At 39.0% G+C, this 20,028-nt stretch overlaps 1 protein-coding gene across 5 annotated transcripts in view; it reads right to left on the reverse strand.

Annotated features, from left to right (window-relative positions):
- The window catches only part of mib2 (MIB E3 ubiquitin protein ligase 2), a 266,147-nt gene that overhangs the window by 104,930 nt on the left and 141,189 nt on the right, over positions 1 to 20,028 (reverse strand). For all 5 annotated transcript variants that reach the window (XM_076276716.1, XM_076276717.1, XM_076276715.1 and 2 more), the window contains one exon: positions 6,872 to 7,028. In XM_076276716.1, coding sequence (XP_076132831.1) covers positions 6,872 to 7,028 — 157 coding nt within the window. The remainder of the gene's footprint in view (positions 1 to 6,871; positions 7,029 to 20,028) is intronic.

Genomic DNA, 20,028 nt, shown 5'->3' on the forward strand with positions numbered 1-20,028 from the left:
GCCCTTGAGTCGTGGATCTGCTCGAGGTTTCTTCCTATATATATCTCCAATTCTAGGGAGTTTTTCCTCGCCCCTGTTACCCATGGGCCTCTCTCTTGCTTTCCTTTTCTTCCTTTCTTTCCTTCTTTCTCTGATTGCCTACATTCTGTAAAGCGCCATGATACATGTGTTATGTTTTGGTGCTCTATAAGCACAATAAATTGAATTGAAATTGAGTTAGTCAAAAAAGACGTGACCCTCCCTCGCCAGCAAGAATTTTTTCTATGACCCTCCAAAGTGATTGAGAAAAAACGCATGACCCTCCCCAGTCCCAACAATTTATTGATGCCTTAGGCTACTGGGTCAATTTGGGAGCTTGCATGCTACGACTCCTTCCTTGAAATTCCTTGAAAAGGCTGTCGTTTGCACAATTTCACAAATAATCACCGCGACCGAAACAAACCTGTCAACTTTTCCCGGGTTTATCGCGTATTTTAACTTTTTCCTCGCTGTCTTAGGAGGAGCTGCAGGGCCGTCGCAAGGGGATGCGAGGCCCTGTGCGAACTTGACAGATGCAAGGCCCTTTTCACTTACGTGCATGAAATCATGCGATAGCTTACTTTACACATAGCCAAGGCTACCGTCGGTGTATTTTAATAGTAGCCTAGTCTAATAAGCTACACCAGCTTGCCTTTAAGAGGGGAAATTCAATTGTATAGCCTATCACATTAGCTGAGTCACATATTTGGCCATATGGTGTTTATCATAGGCTACATCACGAAACCAAATAGTGTAACAAAGGGGAACACTTTAACAGGGGGAATTAATTGGGCATGAATCATTGTGCTGAACGGTATTTGTCAATGAGCAGAAAAACACACGACATTCAAACTATTGATAAGATGTACTGGTCTGTATCTATAGGCTAACATTGTACAAATAAATGACACTGACTCGCCATATCCTGACTCAGGAAAAAAAAAAAAAATCTTGCTTTGCCGCAAACTCAGCAATGAAATCATAGGCCAGTTTGCAGGTAGCCTAACGTCTTTTTCATAGAAGGGAGAGCCCAGTCTCTCCTGTGACATGGAGGTGCGCAAATAGTTTTTAATAGCCTGTTCAACTTCGAAAAGCTTCGTTCACCCGATGCCAGTCACTGATCGCAATTTCAAAGTTCGGAAAGCTTCATCTTTTTAAGTTTTAAGTGCAGTGGCCCCTATCTGCCCACTTTGGAATTATATATCGAGCCTATTATAAGGTCCAAAAGAAAAAACACTTTTTTATAGATGGTTATGAGGAGCAATGTGAGAGAGAAATTTGATGATCATTGATCGTTGTTTTGGGACGTTAAGCCTTTTCCATAGGCGTCAGTGAAGGAGATTGAAGAATGACCATTTTTTTATATGAAAATATTTCTTAACTACAAAAACTCAGTGTCTAAAAACTCAGTGTCATTCAGACTCAACCCTCTTGTTGTTTTATTATCTTTTTCGTTGTCGTTTGAACGTTGGCAAGCAGGCATGTTGCGGTTGCAATTTAAGTGAAATTTCTACAGTAGGCCTACAACATGCTGTTAGGCTGGGCTACTATCAATGTACTTGTACAGGTAAATGTTCAACAATTGCTGGTGTACAGGTTATATAATCAATTAGCTAAATCATTTGTCCAGCTGTTTAAAACATTTTTCGTGCTACATTCAAACGCAAAAGGTGCTTTGATATATTTTTCGTTTGAACGTCGGCAAGCAGGCATGCTTTGGTTGCAATGAATGAGGATAATTGCTTTTTTTTTGCATTATTTTGAATATGACTCGCTCCAGTCTCAACAGCACATACTTTTTCCACACGAAGTTCTAACACACATAGGCCTATCCCCTCTCGCTTTCTCTCTCTCCATCCCTGCACACGGTGCTTTCTTAAAGGAGCTGCACCATTTTACAACAATTGCATCTACATTTTCATATTAGAATGTTTTGTCAAGTGTAAGCTTAAACTACCGTGATCAATTTAAGTTCCCGTGCCCCCGCTGCGTCATGGAAGCAGTAAGTCAGTCGCATCAAAAATAGTAGTGGCACCCAAGTGACACCTTGTGGTTGTTTGTGTCAACTGCAGTTTGTGCCATTTCTGCTGAGAAAATGGGGTGCGTGATTCATGAAGGAACCCGTCCAAACTTAACGGGGACCCACTGTATTTAACCTACAGGTATTATGGATCAACACTTGATAATCAAAAAAGCTGCCGGTCCATACTTAAGGGAGCGTTTCCGTATGTCTACACATATATTCTTCCAAGGTAGGCTAACAATCTGTTTTTCATAACAATCTTTTGCATGATTATAATAAAAGCAACGTGGTGATGATTAGGCTACTAATGTTTGTTTAATGATTAAGTTGTCCTCCTAATTTGTCCTGTTTGATTTTGTCAGACAGCAATCCAAAACACACAGCAAAAAGTGTCAAGGCCTGCATTCAATGTAAGGGGTCAACTGGGTACCGACACCGGCAGAGTAAGTTATTGTAGTTATTTTAATAATCTAAATTTTTTTTAAAAAATATTCTGGATGAATAAATATCAGAAAATAGGCTAACAGTGCTGATATGTCCATGTGTTTCTGTTTTTAGGTCGCTGGATCTGAACCTCATTGAGTTAGTGTGGGCTTCCATGAAACAATACACTGTGAGGCCAAACCCATGAGCAAAGGCGCTATGATCTCTACAATAGAGTTTTTTTGGCAAAACAAATTCACAGCTGATGTCTGCAATAAATACATAGACCATCTGGACCAGGTCATAGCGTGGAAGGGAGAGGCAACTGGTATGTGATCTCCCCACGGGCCAAGGGATGTCCAAGTTTTGTCCTTTGCCATCTTACTATTACTATTTCCATATCCAGTGTTTTGTCAAGGTGCCAATTGCTATTCATTTTAACAAATATTTAGAATAAAGTACTTTTATATTGTAACCTATCTCCTTCTGATTGATTTGTGTCCCCTGGGATTTTTAATATGGAAAGTAATATTCACAACACTTGTTTTTTGACTTAATTTACCCCTGGACTGAGATCTCGCAAAACTTTTTTTCTACTTTTGGAACTTGCTGGGCTTCCTACTTGACCCCAATAGGCCCACAAACCACTACCGCCAGATGGCAATCATATCATGATACTATGATTGCTCTATCACTGTTGCGTTTTGTGGGTTTTCTGGACACATTACATAGGCCTATGACACGGGAGGGAGAGGGAGACACCTGCGTGCAGACACGCACACACAGCAGGCTACAATAAATTGCCTAACAGACAGCAGCCTAATTTCGAGGTATCACTAATACCTATTAAATAAATGTAAAGGACACAGAACTGTATGCTCAAATTCAAAAACGTTTGAAGTCTACCCAAACATATGCAAAGGGAATATAAATAAATTGTGTTGCATATAGCCAGCTTAATTAATGTCAATTTAAAGATTATGATTAGCAGTTTCTATGCATTTTTCCATTGATAGTTACAGGAAGCCACGTTGTTGTTTAAACTATTGTTGCTTCTAGCCCACACCTCCAGTTTCACTTGCTGCAGGGACGCACACATTGCATGAGCGATCATAAGCGTTCTATCTCCGATGTAGAACTCAAATGTGTCTCGACGCCGCCGTTTGTAAGATCAGATCAAATAAGACGTTCTAAATGGAACGCGATGTAATTAAGCTGTTCCTTTCCAAGCGTCTTGGAGATGTACTGTATGTGTGCTGACTGGGCTATGTCTATATAGTTAATGACACCAAATGAATAAGTATGCTGCAAATGAGCAGACGTGTGAAGCACCGGGCATAACTTAATTTCGCGGCTACGTGGAGCAGTAGTAGGTTAATTGTTGAGGAGGCCCATAGTTTGAGAAAAGTTGCAGATCATAGGCAGAGAAAGCATAATGCTTTCCGTTCCATTTAGAACGTCTTATTTGATCTGATCTTACAAACGGCGGCGTCAAGACACATTTGAGTTCTACATCGGAGAATGTGTGCGTCCCTGCAGCAAGTGAAACTGGAGGTAACGTGGGCTAGAAGCAACAATAGTTTAAACAACAACGTGGCTTCCTGTAACTATCAATGTTAAAATGCATAGAAACTGCTAATCATAATCTTTAAATTGACATTAATTAAGCTGGCTATATGCAACACAATTTATATATATTACCTTTGCATATGTTTGGGTAGACTTCAAACGTTTTTGAATTTGAGCTTACAGTTCTGTGTCCTTTACATTTATTTAATAGGTATTAGTGATACCTCGAAATTAGGCTGCTGTCTGTTAGGCAATTTATTGTAGCCTGCTGTGTGTGCGTGTCTGCACGCAGGTGTCTCCCTCTCCCTCCCGTGTCATAGGCCTATGTAATGTGTCCAGAAAACCCGCAACACACAACAGTGATAGAGCAATCATAGTATCATGATACGATTGCCATCTGGCAGTAGTGGTTTGTGGGCCTATTGGGGTCAAGTAGGAAGCCCAGCAAGTTCCAAAAGTAGAAAAAAAGTTTTGCGAGATCTCGCAAAAGTTTTGCGAGATCCCGCAAAAGTACATTGTTTTTTTTTCCTTCTTCATGTTTTTTTTCCCATTACTTTTTTTTTTTTTTTTTTTTTTTTTTTTTAACCCATGTTTTTTTTCCCATGTCACCCGGAGGGCTCCGTAGGATCTAGAGTGAACAGAGTGGCAAATATTAAATAGGCTAAAACTTGGCTGTTTGTATAACAATGTCCACAAACATCACTCAGTAACACGCACAAAGCCAAAATGAGAGATAGAAGGTAAGAAAAAGAGAGTTTGAAGAAGGCACCATGCTCATTAGGCTATATTATTTTGTGTGCAACTGACGCTATAGCTAATGCATGGGCATAACAGTGTTCTATCAGCCAATATTTCAGGTGGCCTAGCGATTTTTGGGATTAATTAGAAAGCTTGCTGATCACCACACCTGATCTAAACCTGTAGGCATTTTGGTAGGCCTATTGAGTCGGGCACCCTGCTTGACAAATGATGCTCTCAATCTCCCAAAATAAACACAGGCAGGAGGACATGAACCGAACGATGTACGGGAGTGAGAGAAACAGATGTGCACTACACCTGCTTGTCATCCTCACAGCAGAACCGAAAAGAATGGAAAAGACTGACTCTAGAATCTGGCCTGTTAATTGTTTTCGTGATTTTCTGACCAATCGCACCCTGCTTGCATTTGGATATTAATATTTTGGATAAATCCTAGCATATTAGAGGTGTTTAACTGTGCTCATATGTTTAGCCTGTGCTTCAGCCCTGCACTTTGTTCACGTGAGTAGTCAGACATGGTAAGATTGTTGCTCTTTCCTTCTCACGATTGCGTATTCAAATTTTTTTTTAAATATCCCGGGGGAGAAACCCTTGATTAAACCCCCCCCCCCCTCAGAGCAATACAAGGTGTGGCATGTGAGCGTGTGAATGGATTCACATGTGTGTGTCTCACGCATTGGGCGCAATTGGCAAAATATCAGAAAATGGTTTTGAATTAGGCTTATAGCTTAGCAGATAATAAGACTACCAAATTAATTAAACATGAAAACTGCATGTGTTTCCTTCCTCCGACTGGAATTAATGAAATTACTGTTGCAAAGTTGCAAATTACAAAGTGGAAAGGGAAAAAAGTGCCAGATTTCACCAAATTTGGTTTTACTCATTTTGAGTAGACCTAAACTGTTTGCCAAATGCCATCATCTCTGGCCCCAGCTTGATAAAAAAAAAGTAGGCTCTGATTTAGCCTAGTCTACTGTATGAGTTCAACGAGGTGATCTTTAATATCATTCTGTAGCTTACAGTATCAATCACACTTCCGCTTGCAACGCCTCTGAATGCAGTCCGCTGCCCTGTTTACCGGCAATGCTACAGCAGACTTAAGCTGCCACCTCGTGGCGAAAAGTTGTAATACAATTCACGCACCTGCGTGAATCACAGGAAGCGTGAATGAAGTGGCCACTTCTAAATGGGACCCACTGTAGGTTCAAACAAAGTCACTTCATCCGAAAAATAATAATCCACGGAAAACAGCAATGGAAAAATAACCACGACCCAGTCTTTATAATTCACAAACCAAAAAGGAAGTAATCCACAACGAATCCTCCATAAGAAAAGAAAAACACGCTGGGTCTGCGACACAACCACAGCAACAAAAATAGAGCAGTGTTACCGGTTTCCAACTTGGCAACGATTGCATTAGGTCCTTTTTCATCCATTAAATCGGTGTGGCTTTTAGCTATTTCCACAATTAGCTTTTTTCAAGTAGCCTGCAGATATCTCAGGTCTCGCTTGGACTCCCTGAGCATTTTACGCGCCTCCTCTCTTCTCTTACCCCATTTAAAGTCATTCAAAAGTTCCGGCATCAGCTGAAAGGTGTCTCAGCTGACGCATTAAGACAATCAGCTGACGGGTTTGACAACTGACGGGTTTTCCCACACCATGTAAACCAAAGAAAATATACAGACAGTATTCTTATACAGGCCCGTACGTACATATAGAGGGTGGTAAACAAACAATGTGGAAAACACTTACCAACCAACATACCTGGTTGTTAATTATTTTCTGACCAGGTTTATTAGTGAATCCTATACAAATTATGTGGTGGTGCTACACCGGTGCCTAAACAGCGCCTGAACTGGTTCTTTTAAAAAATTGTCCACAACATTAAATTGTCAAAAGTGGTCAACAAATCAACATTCTGGTGATGCGCCATTCCCAAATGTTTTGCCTTTTGGAGTATGAAACTATTTAATGACTGACAGATGACCAACTCAGATTCAAGAGACAGACAACTATCAATGAAGCATATGCATACAGAACTTTCACATGCAAATATAGAACAGACACACAGAAACTCACCTGAAGGTTGACATCCGCTAAATGTTCAGTTAGAACATGGACCACTTCTGTGAAACCTTTGTTGACAGCAATGTGGAGGGCGGTACACATGGAGTTATTCAGAAGATTTACATTGGCCTCTTTACTCAACAACAACCTTGCAACCTCCACCTGGTTCCTGCACAAAATTGGGACACAGATACAAAACAAGTGCCATTAAGTCTAATTGTTGTCTATTACGATGACCAAAATTACTTCTAAATACTGTACTCAAGGTTTCTTCAAAACCTTTTTGAAAAATCCATCTAAACAGGATTGGAATTACCAATTACATTTATTTCCTCCCCTCTCTCCAGTCAATTCCATTTTAATATTTTACATTAACTTGTCATGTTGTGTGTGTGTTTGAATAACCTACTGAAAAACTGAGAGAAACATTCTCATTAATCCTATTCTTAATCTCTGATGTTGGGCAAACTTTTGTGTTTCCAATCCATTGTGAATAGAATATTTGATGTAGATATTACACATGAACATTTTTTTAGAGATTTCATGATTACATGACATTTTGCTTATGGGGACAGATATGTACATGGTTATTTTATACATTTCCCTGGTATATGGCAAACATAGCCCCTCAACAATGGAAATAAACACATGGTGACATGGAAATTGAAATATACATGGAAATTTGCATTATGGCCCTACTTTGCTGAATTCCACATAAATGCAATCCAATAGTAATCTTGCACCTAAAAATGAACTCATTTAAATGTAAAACAATTGTTAGAAAAAGTGGAAGGAAAAATAATTCATAAAGGTGTAAGATAGCCTAAGCAACTCATCTCAGGTTCAACTATTTTTGACCACCAGAGTTCACCAAAGAATAACTATTTAGTGTGTTATGTTACAGCAGACTTTCTAATAAGGAGACAAAGCGTTCATAGAATCCTCCAAAGAAATGTACTTCGTAACACCAATATGGCTGTCTACACATATCCTGCCCCTTCCTGTAATGTAAGTAACCAACCACATTGACCTTATTTTGGTAATTTGGGGGAGATATTTACATAGTTCAATTTAGATTTCAACACAGATTCGCCTGATGTACTTCAATACAATACAACCTCCCTTATCAATACAACCTCCCTTACGTATGCCTCCCCATCATACCTGTCAACACTGAGCTGTGAAAATCTCAAAGGGAGATCTCCCAGGTTTCTAACACAAAATACAACTATATCATTTAGCTTTCTGTTGCTATTGCTCAGCTAACATGTTCTCACAACCTCCACGCTATATTAAATAGGCTAATATCACTCTCGCACATGCACCTGAAATGAAATCATTGAGGTCATGAGGTCATTGAGGTCATTGATTTATTTAGAAAATATAAAAATAGATGTATATTGACATATTCATACTTTCTTACATTCTTTGTGGGGATTTTTGTGTGTCCCATATTGATTTTTTAACCTTAAAAATATGCCAGTGTAATGGTAGTTAACAGGTACAGTAGCTGTACAGAGAGTAAAGCAGCCCCCCAACACCTTAAGCCACGTGATAGCAATAGATGCTATCACGTGGATGCTATCACATCGCCATGTAAAATTCAGGGATTTCTCAGTCTTATTAAATAAATACGTTTCTATAGTCAAGTCAAGTCAGTTTTATTTGTATAACACATTTAACATGCACAAAGTGCAACCCAAAGCGCTCCACACACAAGAGATTGACACATAAGACAAAAGATGCCAGACGGAGCACAATGGCACTTTTCATTACTTTCAAGCATGCACGGAATGACAACAGTTGTATTGGAAAATCAGTAGGCCTAGTTATCATCTTGGTAAATCTCCACCAGCCGCTTTGCTTGCAAAAACAGTTCATTGGCTGTCGCAGTGCAAAGTGTCTCAGGCTGTTGAACTTTGAAATTGTCCAATTCAACGTGTTTACTGTTTTGAAATTGTTGTTGTTTTTTTTTGTCCAATTCAACGTGTTTTGAAATTGTCCAAATTCAACGTGTTTACTGTTTTTGCACGCAGTACACGTACACTTATATCCCACAATCCCCAGTCCCAATTCAAAACAAATAACACCAAAAATCCATCATAGTTTGTTTCAGAAATGTAGACCTATTTAATGATCACTAAAATATTTTCATTATGTATTGAAATATATTTGTGTAATTATATATTTATGTAGTCAGATGACATTCTTAAAGAGGGACACCATCGAGCAGGAGCACGTTACAGTGAAAGGCACAGTCGCGGGTATAGTTTTCGGAAGGGGGCCTGGATGCTAATTTATTTCTGCCAAAGTCTTGTGGGCCCCTGATTGGTCCAGACCCGTAAGCGATTGCATACCCTGTTTACCGATAGTTATGCCACTGCCCGTGACACCAAGACATACAAGACAGACAACAAACAAAATTAACAAATAAAAACTCAATGCACTGGCAGACAAATTTGCTTGTTTTTAGGACAAATTTGCTGAACGCACAGGCAGAAAATGTGCTTGTTTTTAGGATGAGATGTCTTAAAATAAGTCAAACTTTTCTTAAATTAAGTCAAATGATTTCACAAGAAAGTGCTAGGTAAGTCTCTTTATACTGAAAACAATACAAAATCTTGATATAAGATTAACCTGTTGAGGAGTACGGTCACAAATATGTGATCAGATGCAGCTGGGCACCTGGGAGTACGATCACAAATATGTGATTAGAACGTTTTTTCGAAAAAGGTTCTATAACATGACGCAACAATTACCCTCAGGGACTTTTCTGCCATTAAACAATGTTAAGAACACTGAAACTATAGAACGTTCGCGTAGAATTCTAGAAGGAGCCAGGAAAATAATTCACTCTCTGGGGAACGGCATTGTCTTAAAGAATTCACTCCTCAACAGGTTAATAATCTTGGTTAGATTTTATTAGATAAGCAGTTTTTGCAGTGCTCACTTCCTGTTGGGCATGGCTAATGCATTGTATGTACAAAAGTTGTTGTTAGGGAGATATAACATAAGGGGGCGCTAGTGAGTTTTCGACCATGGGATCGTCAGGCCTAGCCTGGCTAACGCCAAACCTCAAGCTCATAACCGCTTCGGTGTGTCGTCATCATCTTGCTGTCCCCCCTCCGTTCTGTGAGTGGTTCCTTCATTGAGGTGAAAACGAAGTCCATGGAATCCAGGCTGCCTAGCAGCGTGAATAAAATCATGCGTAAGGCAGCATGGGAAAACCCAGGCTACGTCAGGCCCCAAAAAAGTGAATAATAATAATAATAATAATAATAATAATAATAATAATAATAATAACTAGAATGCATTTCCGAGGAACTGCGAAAGTGTGCTTGCTCTAGTGCGGTCACTAATGTGAGCAGACAGTGGAATATGCTACGTTGAACCTGGCGTGATCAAAGAATTCCAACAGTGGCTCATTTTTCAAAATCGTGCATAGATGTCAAAGGTTACGTGCATTAACATACATCCGAAATGCCAAAACACATTTTTGCCAGTTGCAGCGACCCCTAGGTCAAAGGGCACCAAATTATATGTGTGGCCTCACAATGGAGTCCCGAGTCCCTGTACCAAGTTTTGTTTTGAGAAATGAAAGCATTGCTTAGATATGAGCTAAGTTCCTGTAACTTTAGCGCCCCCGCCATAGTGGTCAAATGTCACCAAATTTACTGTGTCTCCTCAGGATGGGTTCCACAGTCCATGTACCAAGTTTGGTTTTTATACGTGAAAGTGTTGCTGAGATATGAGCCTAGCCTAATGTTTTCTGCATAGTTAGTTAAATTAAAGGTTCATACTTCTCCTTGAGACAAACAGTTCTGGGCCCAGTTTCCCGATAACGTCGGAGAAACGATCTTACGAGGGTGTTCTACGATTCACCTTACGATCGTTCGTTTGCTTTTTCCGACTGTTTCCCGAACATACTCGTAGCGTGAATGCGCGTGCACTGCTCTTAAGATGCTCTTAACCCTTTAGCCGCCAGGGTTTAAAAAGAATAAATTGGATTTGTACATAAACATTTCAAAAGGCCATGGCTTGCAAGTGGTCAGAGATAAAGTCCTACTGTAAATGTGAAAATCATTTAGTATGAACAGAAGTTTATGAAGGGGGTAAATTTACTCATCTAATTTGCATATTATGACGTCACTGGATGGTAACCACCGTGAATTATGCACATTTCAGTAAATACTAGATGTTGAACATACTGTATTTGAGCAGTTTTTCTTTCTTTTTTTGTCATTTCACCGACATAACAAATGAACAGGAGTACAGTCACATGTAAACCAACAATAGTAAACTATTACTATAATCACAAACCCTATGCTACTATACCAATAAAGTAGCCTGGACAAATCAGTTCCATATCGCGGGTGACTTTGTAGTTCTTCAGAGCCCTATTTTTACAACCCCTGCTGTCTATACCACGTCCATTACGGACACCATCATCACTATTGCCACTGGCACCTCCAGCTATGTTGGGCAGAGGGTCGAAATCGGTCGAAATAAGCATGGTATGCTTAGTGGACACTGTCGCAAAGACGTACCTCCATTCACAGACGCACCGTGACTATCAGTCAATAGACGATCGATCATATTCTCCAAAAGGCAGATATTCTCCTTCAGAATCATATCTTTTCATCACATTATTATGACCATTAAATGTAGGCTATGCTATTTTGCACGCTAAAATCTGATTCATCACAGGTAAACACAATAAAGAATGGGAATGTAAATTGGATTATGTATTCTAAGTTGTAATTCCTCTGTTTGTCCTGTTGGTGACCTCAGTGAGAAGTACTGTTAAGACACTCTTAGCCGGAAACGAGAACTCTGGAGCACTCGTAGATATACGAGTGTTTTCACGACGCTCTTAAGCTATGATGGTTTCGGGAAACAGTCGGCAAATCTTAAGACGTTCGTAAGAGGAACTTTACGACGCTCTTAGGCTTAAGATGCTTTCGGGGAACTGGGCCCTGAGTCTTGGAAAAATTTTCCATTTACATCGGGATTTTGCAAACATTTAGTGTCAGAGTCAGTAAAATGAATACAGCATGCACGAGTAACCTAGTCAAATGAAATTAAAGTGATTGAATTATTTTTAAATTATTTAAATAGTACAACATAGAACATTATTGTGTGGCGGCTGGTTTTGATTTCATGGCGGCCTGCCACATATTAGCCAATGAATGGGAAACACTGATGTTACATATTCCATCCCCTAATACTGTTTTACTGGTTTATTTGACAAATAATCTAAATGGGTCTGCTCTCTAAGCACCTTATGTCTGTTTGGAATTATTTTGGGATGTATCTCAGAATAAAGGAATGTCCACCACATCCAGTGTTTTATATGTGCATCAATATATTTCACTTAACTCATTAAATGTAGCTGGATACTCATGAACGCATCTATAGCCACAATAGGATGTGTGTGGTTTGAAATGAGAATAAACAAGAAATAATATTTCCATTAATTGCCCATTATAAATTACATAACAATGCACCTTACTAGCATTAATACTTGTGTAAAGCTCGCATTTCGTTACCATAATACAGTACAGGGGCCTTCAACCTTTTTCAGCTCAAGGGACCCTTGGCTGAGGCCATAAGGCCAAGGCCAAAATGTTACCAGCTTTTGTGAACATGAAACGGAATTCACAAATCCATTTAAGGATTTGGATTAGCTTCAAAATGTAATGTCTTCACCCAAACTACACTTTACAACCAAAGTGTATGAATATCGGCCCTGTAGCTTTTCATGTTGTTGTATCATACAATGAAGTCTGATGAAGAGCGTTTAGCTCGAAACGTTACACACGGGTGAAACTCAATAAAAATTCCTGATGGGAGCAAGTGTGCGGACAATCCACTCTTTGATAGCCTAGCACTTTTTGTCCAGCACCTGCCTTGGATGTGCGCACCAACATACTACTTTTCATGCATCATACAATGAACAGACAAACCATAATGTAGAGTAGCCTATGTAATCTAGTCTAATCTCATTGACGCACAACATGTGGCATGGCTTCATTCATTACCACACGTAAATCATGGCAATAAGAATAGCAGGTTACACGTTCAATATGCTGTGGGCAGTGTAGCTCAATTTGAGGGGGCGTCATATCAATGGCATCGCTTATGATTAAAAAGCAGAGGTGCAGAGGCAATAAAACAAAACAAAACAAAAATAAAAGACAGAAATACATTAGGCAGGCAAGTGCCAGTCATTGCTGTCTTTGAAAAGTTTTTGTTTGGATGAAAGTAGCGCACCAATCTAAGTTTTTCTTAAAGTTGTTTCGTGTGCAGGTTCAACGTTGGTCATTGCTTATGGTTAAATCACTTATATTGGTTTAGCCAACTACTGTATGTGTCAGTCATTTCCATTACAAATAGGCCTAATACAATTTTAGATATTTAATCCCTAAAATGTATCACATGAGGCGGCTCTCCATCGCTAAAAATCACTCGTATTACTCGCACATCCTTATGTTATCGTGTCATTTTGACCACTGGACTAGCATTCCTGCTTTCTGCAAAACACAATTGAAGGAATTGCAATAGCGGGCCATGAAGATGCTTGCTAATAATCTCCCTTCCTCAATTCGACTAGCAGACACCCTCCCTATTTTTAAGTCTAGACTTAAAACATACCTCTTTACTGCCTCCCATAGTTAGGTATGGTGCGGTGTGGAACTTCCCCCACCTCAGGGATTTTTGGAATGGACCACCCTGCTGAATCCTCGTGTGACTGGCACCCCAGTCACGTGTGCGATGGTGGTCACTGACCATACCTGCGCTGGTGTCGACTACCCCTCACCATGCCTTAGTTATGCTGCTATAGCATAGTGCTGTCATGGACTTTTCAGGTGCCACGCCGTACCACCCCCCCCCTCTCTCTCTCCTCTCTCCCCTTCTCTCTCTCTCTCAACTCTCCCTCTCTTGCCTATTCTCACTATGGTATACTGTAACAATATATAGTACCACTGATTACTTATTGACATTAACCATTTTGATTTTCAGTAATACTAACCCACTCTACATCTCTCTTTCTTCCCCCTTTCTGTACCTCACTTCTGAGGTATATCATCACCAGTCATCAATCATCCGTGTGCTTGGCCCTCCTCTCACCCATCTCACCTGAAGTCCCATCCTAGACTGCCCTATTACTGTCCCCCTATCTGGATTCCTGGCCCGTACAGCCTAGCGACCCATCACCTGCCTATGACCCATTGTTCTTAGTAATCTGGGGAACTTGGCGCACCAGGTCAAACCAAAAGTAACAAGCCTCGGTGTCATCTTAGATGCAGAGTTAAGTTTTAAGCCCCATATCAGTAAAGTTACTCAGACAGCCTATTTCCACCTGAGAAACATTGCCAAAGTGCGGCCCTTTTTAACTCAACAAGATGCAGAAAAACTAATTCATGCCTTTATCACTAGCAGGTTAGACTACTGCAATGCACTTTTCACTGGTCTTCCCAAAAAACATCTAAATAAATTGGCACTCATACAGAACTCTGCGGCTAGACTTTTAACTAAGACCAAGAAGAGAGAACACATCACCCCTGTGTTGGTTGAACTGCACTGGCTCCCCGTTTCCTATAGAATTGATTTTAAGGTTATGTTCATTACTTACAAAGCTCTGAATGGCATAGCACCTTCATATATCTCTGAGCTTTTAATATCTTATCAACCACAAAGGAAACTTAGATCATCCAATTCTAATCTTTTAATTGTACCCAAAGTGCTCCACAAGCAAAGTGGAGAAGCTACTTTTATCCATTATGCCCCAAAACTATGGAACACCCTGCCTCTGTACATCAAGCAGGCGAGTTCAGTAACTATTTTTAAGAAAGATCTGAAAACATACCTGTATTAGGAAAGCCTTTAGTTAACTCATCTTATCCTGTAGACTACTTTTTCAGATTATTCTACATCTGCTGCCATTGGCCAGAAGCAGATGGGCTCCCCCTATTACAGTAAGTCAGGTTCTGCTCAAGGTTTCTTCCTGGAATATGGGAGTTTTTCCTTGCCACAGTTGCCATATTGCGTGCTTGTGGGGGGTAAAGGGTTAAGGCTGCCAGTCTTGAATGTCTGTGTATAAAGTCAAATAATTGCGACATATGCTAAGAACAAGCTAAGGCTGGCTGCTTGGAGTCCGCATCAACGGGGCCTAAGCATTTGTTAGCCTAGGCATTTGTCAGCAAAGCCTTTATATATCCATAGTAGTATAGTATTTCTGATATGTTGCTGATTGGATCATAAACGGCCACAGCAACAAAGGGGAATGACTGACTCTTCTCTAATAACTGTGTTACATGTTATTTTCTATATTTCTGATATGTTGCTGATTGGATCATAAACGGCCACAGCAATGAAGAAAAGTGAAAGTGATTGATAATGACTGACTGACTATTATTGTGTTTCGCGCTTCGGACTTGTAACCGGAGGGTTGCCGGTTCGAACCCCGACCAGTAGGCATGGCTGAAGTGCCCTTGAGCAAGGCACCTAAAACGTCCCACATACTCGACGCACCCAACCGGTAGCGCGACAATGTGACGTCACAGAAGCGCCGTAACCATTTATACTCGCGAATGGTGGTCGCGACACTAGTTGCAATATTCTCCTGAACAGAGGTGTCGCTGTTGTGAAAATATTAACGCTAACTACGTTACACAGCAGAAGAAGCTGCAGTAAGAAACACTAGTAGCTAGCATCTGTGATGGTACTTCAGACTTTGGTTGCTACTATTCACAACTACCATCATCATTATCATCTAGTTTCCAAGGTGTGTGCACAGGTAGATAGATAGATAGATAGATGGATATAGATAGATAGTAGTCATCCCGAGGGAAATTTTTATAATTTAACCACTCACTGCTCCCCGAGCGCCGCTGTTGTTGCAGGCAGCTCACTGCGCCGGGATTAGTGTGTGCTTCACCTCACTGTATACAGGGCTCTCAAGTTTTGAAGTTTGCAAGAAGTGAGGCATTGGCACAGTGCCACGCCCTCTCCCCCCTGATCGAAGTACATGAAAGTCCTACGTCTGCTTGAACTACTCGTGGCGCCACGCCACCTCCCCCCGATCAACAGACCCACCCTCCCCATGTCCCATCGACCCAGCTTTATGAGAGAGCACAAATTCCATTATTTCAAACACACTGTTTTATTTATTCTAGAACCCTATAGTAAATAATAATAAATAATAATAACATAAATTATAATAATAATTTCACACAAATGGGCCCTTTGAACAGCAGTGGCTCATTCTGCTCTAAACAAACAGAAAACAACCAAATGAGAAAAAGCACATTTAGCCCCAAAATGGTCTCTTGAACAGTGGTGGTTCTGTCCATGTGTGTGTGTGTGTGTGTTTATGAGTGATGTTGTGTGTTGTAAGTGTTTCTGCAGATTTTGATGCCTTGATGACTGATACTGGGGGCTCCCATTTAAAGCACTGTGGTTCAATGTCAGCCATTTTCACAGTCATGAGGCCATCCTTAAAAATATTCTTGTTTGCAGTAATAGCCAAAAAAATTTAAAAAATGGGTCGGTAGGTAGGTCAATATTTTTTTTTTCAAGATTCAAAGTGCATATTGTGACGTAACTGACTGGGTCCTCAACCCGTGCCTTCAGGCGCATCACTGCAAACCTCAATCTGATGCAGGTTATGTAGACCAGCCTTTCTCAAACTTCTTTGACCTGAGGCCCAGTCATGGCAGACTTTGGGGTCATAGGGCTCATCTACACGTACCCAACCCCACTCCCTCCAAATCAAATTGTCATTATCATTATCACAATCATTATTATGCCTATATTGTTATACATGCACTTTCACTTAAATGTTTTGTGACATGCACATCAGAGGACTGCTTTACTAATGTAAGATTAAGACTAAGATATAATTAGTTTCATTGCTTTTGCATGGTTGCATGATGCTTGCATAAGAAAACTAGAAAATGCAATTCCAGGGAATTACCATTGCATGTAAATGCAAAAAAACTGCTGTGTATAACATATTACTTACAGTATGATTATTCAGATTACACAGTCTTACAGTATTCTTGAAAACCACTTACTTGGTTAGATGTTAGCTTAGAGTATATGACAGTCAGTAAAAATAAATGGTCAATTCAATATTGATCAACATTCTTTGTTTTAATACAGCAGAATGATACTCAGAATACACTAATGAACACTTACCAATGTAAGCTTGAAGTAAAAATCACAGTTGTGTGTATATATATGTATACACAGAACTTGATAATGCCAATCATATTATCCTAAGACAGATCTCTTTATCAGTGGTAACTCTGAACTGGCAGCAACAGCTAGAGGCCTCAGTTAATGGTATTAGGTCAAATTTGATGGTGATATATACACTGAAGAATAAAAGAGTCAGCCCTTCAGATGATCAGTTTTAGACAGAACTTAGGTTAGAATCTTATTTTTCACACAGCACAGCTCAGGTCTAAAAAGAGAGGTCTAACAGCACAGCTATGTTTCACAGATGTTACAGCACAGGAATGATTCAAAGGTATGAATGGTTGACATATGATTCACAGGTATACATGTTCCATATAGTTAGTGAGTATAGTCCTTCGTATAGTTCTCAGAATGTCTCAGTGTAGATCTCAGATAAGTCTCAGTATGGTTAAATGGTATGTGCACAGATTACATGTTTGTAAGAATGTATGTTAGTATGTTGCTAGCAACATTGTCAGAGATGTATGGTTGACAGGTTGCTAGCAGTTATGCTAACTATGTTATCAAAGATAATAATGTTAACCAAGTTACTTAACTTAGTTAACTTAGCTAATGTTTTCATATTTAGTAGGTATGCTAACTAGCATGCTAACATGTTAAGTATGCTAACCATGTGACTTAGCTAACTTAGCTAATCATTTTAGTAGGTATGCTAACTATTCTAATTAGCATGATAACATGCTAACTATATTAACCATGATACTTAGCTGACCTAGCTAATCATTTTTAGCAGTTATGCTAACTATGCTAACTAACATGTTAGCATGCTAACTATGTTAACCATACTACTTAGCTAACTTAGCTAATAATTTTTAGCAGTTTTGCTAAAAATGCTAACTAGCATGTTAATATGCTTAATAGGGCCAGTTTGTATGCTTAAAGCCTGAGACTGGCAGTTGATGCAGCTGGCCCGAACACCTGCCATAGGATTCTAATTGCTTAACGGCCGTATTGTGATGTCATAATCATATTTAATATAGTTGGAATGACTGAACAGTTAAATAGGTTGATAATTGAAATGGTTAAATTATTTAGGCAGATAGTTGACGATAACTAACAGTTGGAATGGCTCCAATGTTTGCTAGTAGTTATGCTAACTATGTTAACAAAGATAATAATGTTAACCAAGTTACTATGCTAAGTAGCATGTTAACAATGTTAAAATGTAAACTATGCTAACCATATGACTTAGCTAACCTAGCTAATAATTTTTATTAGTTATGTTAACTATGCTAACTAGCATGTTAACATGATAATTGTGTTAACCATGTGACTTAGCTAACTTCACTAATCATTTTTAACAGTTATGCTAACTATGCTAACTAGCATGTTAACATGCTAGCATGCTAACTATGTTCACCACGTGACTTAGCTAACTTAGCTAATAATTTTTAGCAGTTTTATAAAAAATGCTAACTAGCATGCTAACATGTTAGCATGCTAACTATGTTAACCATGTGACTAAGCTAACTTAGCTAATAATTTTTATTAGTTATGATAACTATGCTAATTAGCATGCTAACATGCTAATTATCTTAGCCATGTGACTTAGCTAACTTCGCTAATCATTTTTAACAGTAATGCTAACTATGCTAACTAGCATGCTAACATGCTAGCATGCTAACTATGTTAACCATGTGACTTAGCTAACTTAGCTAATCATTTTTAGCAGTTTTATAAAAAATGCTAACTAGCATGCTAACATGTTAGCATGCTAACTATGTTAACCATGTGACTTAGCTAACTTAGCTAATAATTTTTATTAGTTATGATAACTATGCTAATTAGCATGCTAACATGCTAATTATCTTAACCATGTGACTTAGCTAACTTCGCTAATCATTTTTAACAGTAATGCTAACTATGCTAACTAGCATGCTAACATGCTAGCATGCTAACTATGTTAACCATGTGACTTAGCTAACTTAGCTAATCATTTTTAGCAGTTTTATAAAAAATGCTAATTAGCATGCTAACATGCTAACTATGCTAACCATGTGACTTAGCTAACTTAGCTAATCATTTTTAGTAGTTTTATAAAAAATGCTAACTAGCATGTTAACATGCTAGCATGCTAACCATGCTAACTAGCTACAGTGGGTAGGAGTCATAGTTGATGACAAGTAACAGTTATAATGGCTGAACAGTTAAAAAGTTCAGTAGTTTAAAGGGTTAAATTGTTTAACAGTGAAATATTGTAGTGAGGACTTTTATTTTGAAACAGTTTTGGCAGAGGAAGCAGTTGAACAGGATGTGTAGTCTTAATAGGGCCAGTTTGTATGCTTAAAGCCTGAGACTGGCAGTTGAAACAGGTGGCCCGAACACCTGCCATAGGATTCTAATTGCTTAACGGCCGTATTGTGATGTCATAATCATAATGTTAAGTCAATGGGGAAATTTTGATTAGTTTTTAATTAATAGTTTAAAAAGTAGAAAAGTTACAAAGATGAAAAATACATAGCACCCATGTCATAATTAAGACCTACGCAACGCAGTTTGGATGAAGTTTCTACGTTAAACGGTTGAAGCTGTATTAAGCGCGTTAGAAGAAGAATAATAATAACTAGAAAAGCATTTCCTGAAGGAAATACAGTGCATGAAAATGCAAAAATATGATGAGTTCATATGGTTAAATTATTTGCTTGGTAGATAAGGTTTACTATAGTTGGAATGACTGAACAGTTAAATAGGTTGATAATTGAAATGGTTAAATTATTTAGGCAGATAGTTGACGATAACTAACAGTTGGAATGGCTCCAATGTTTCCTAGTAGTTATGCTAACTATGTTAAAGATAATAATGGTAACCAAGTAACTATGCTAACTAGCATGCTAACAATATTAAAATGTTAACTATGCTAACCATATGACTTAGCTAACCTAGCTAATAATTTTTATTAGTTA

Source organism: Alosa pseudoharengus, unplaced genomic scaffold (assembly GCF_046254945.1).
Source record: "Alosa pseudoharengus isolate Yale_2024_CS ecotype anadromous, Long Island Sound unplaced genomic scaffold, YU_APseudo_1.1 YU_APseudo_1.1_scf_9, whole genome shotgun sequence".
NCBI classification, from domain to species: Eukaryota; Metazoa; Chordata; class Actinopteri; order Clupeiformes; family Clupeidae; genus Alosa; species Alosa pseudoharengus.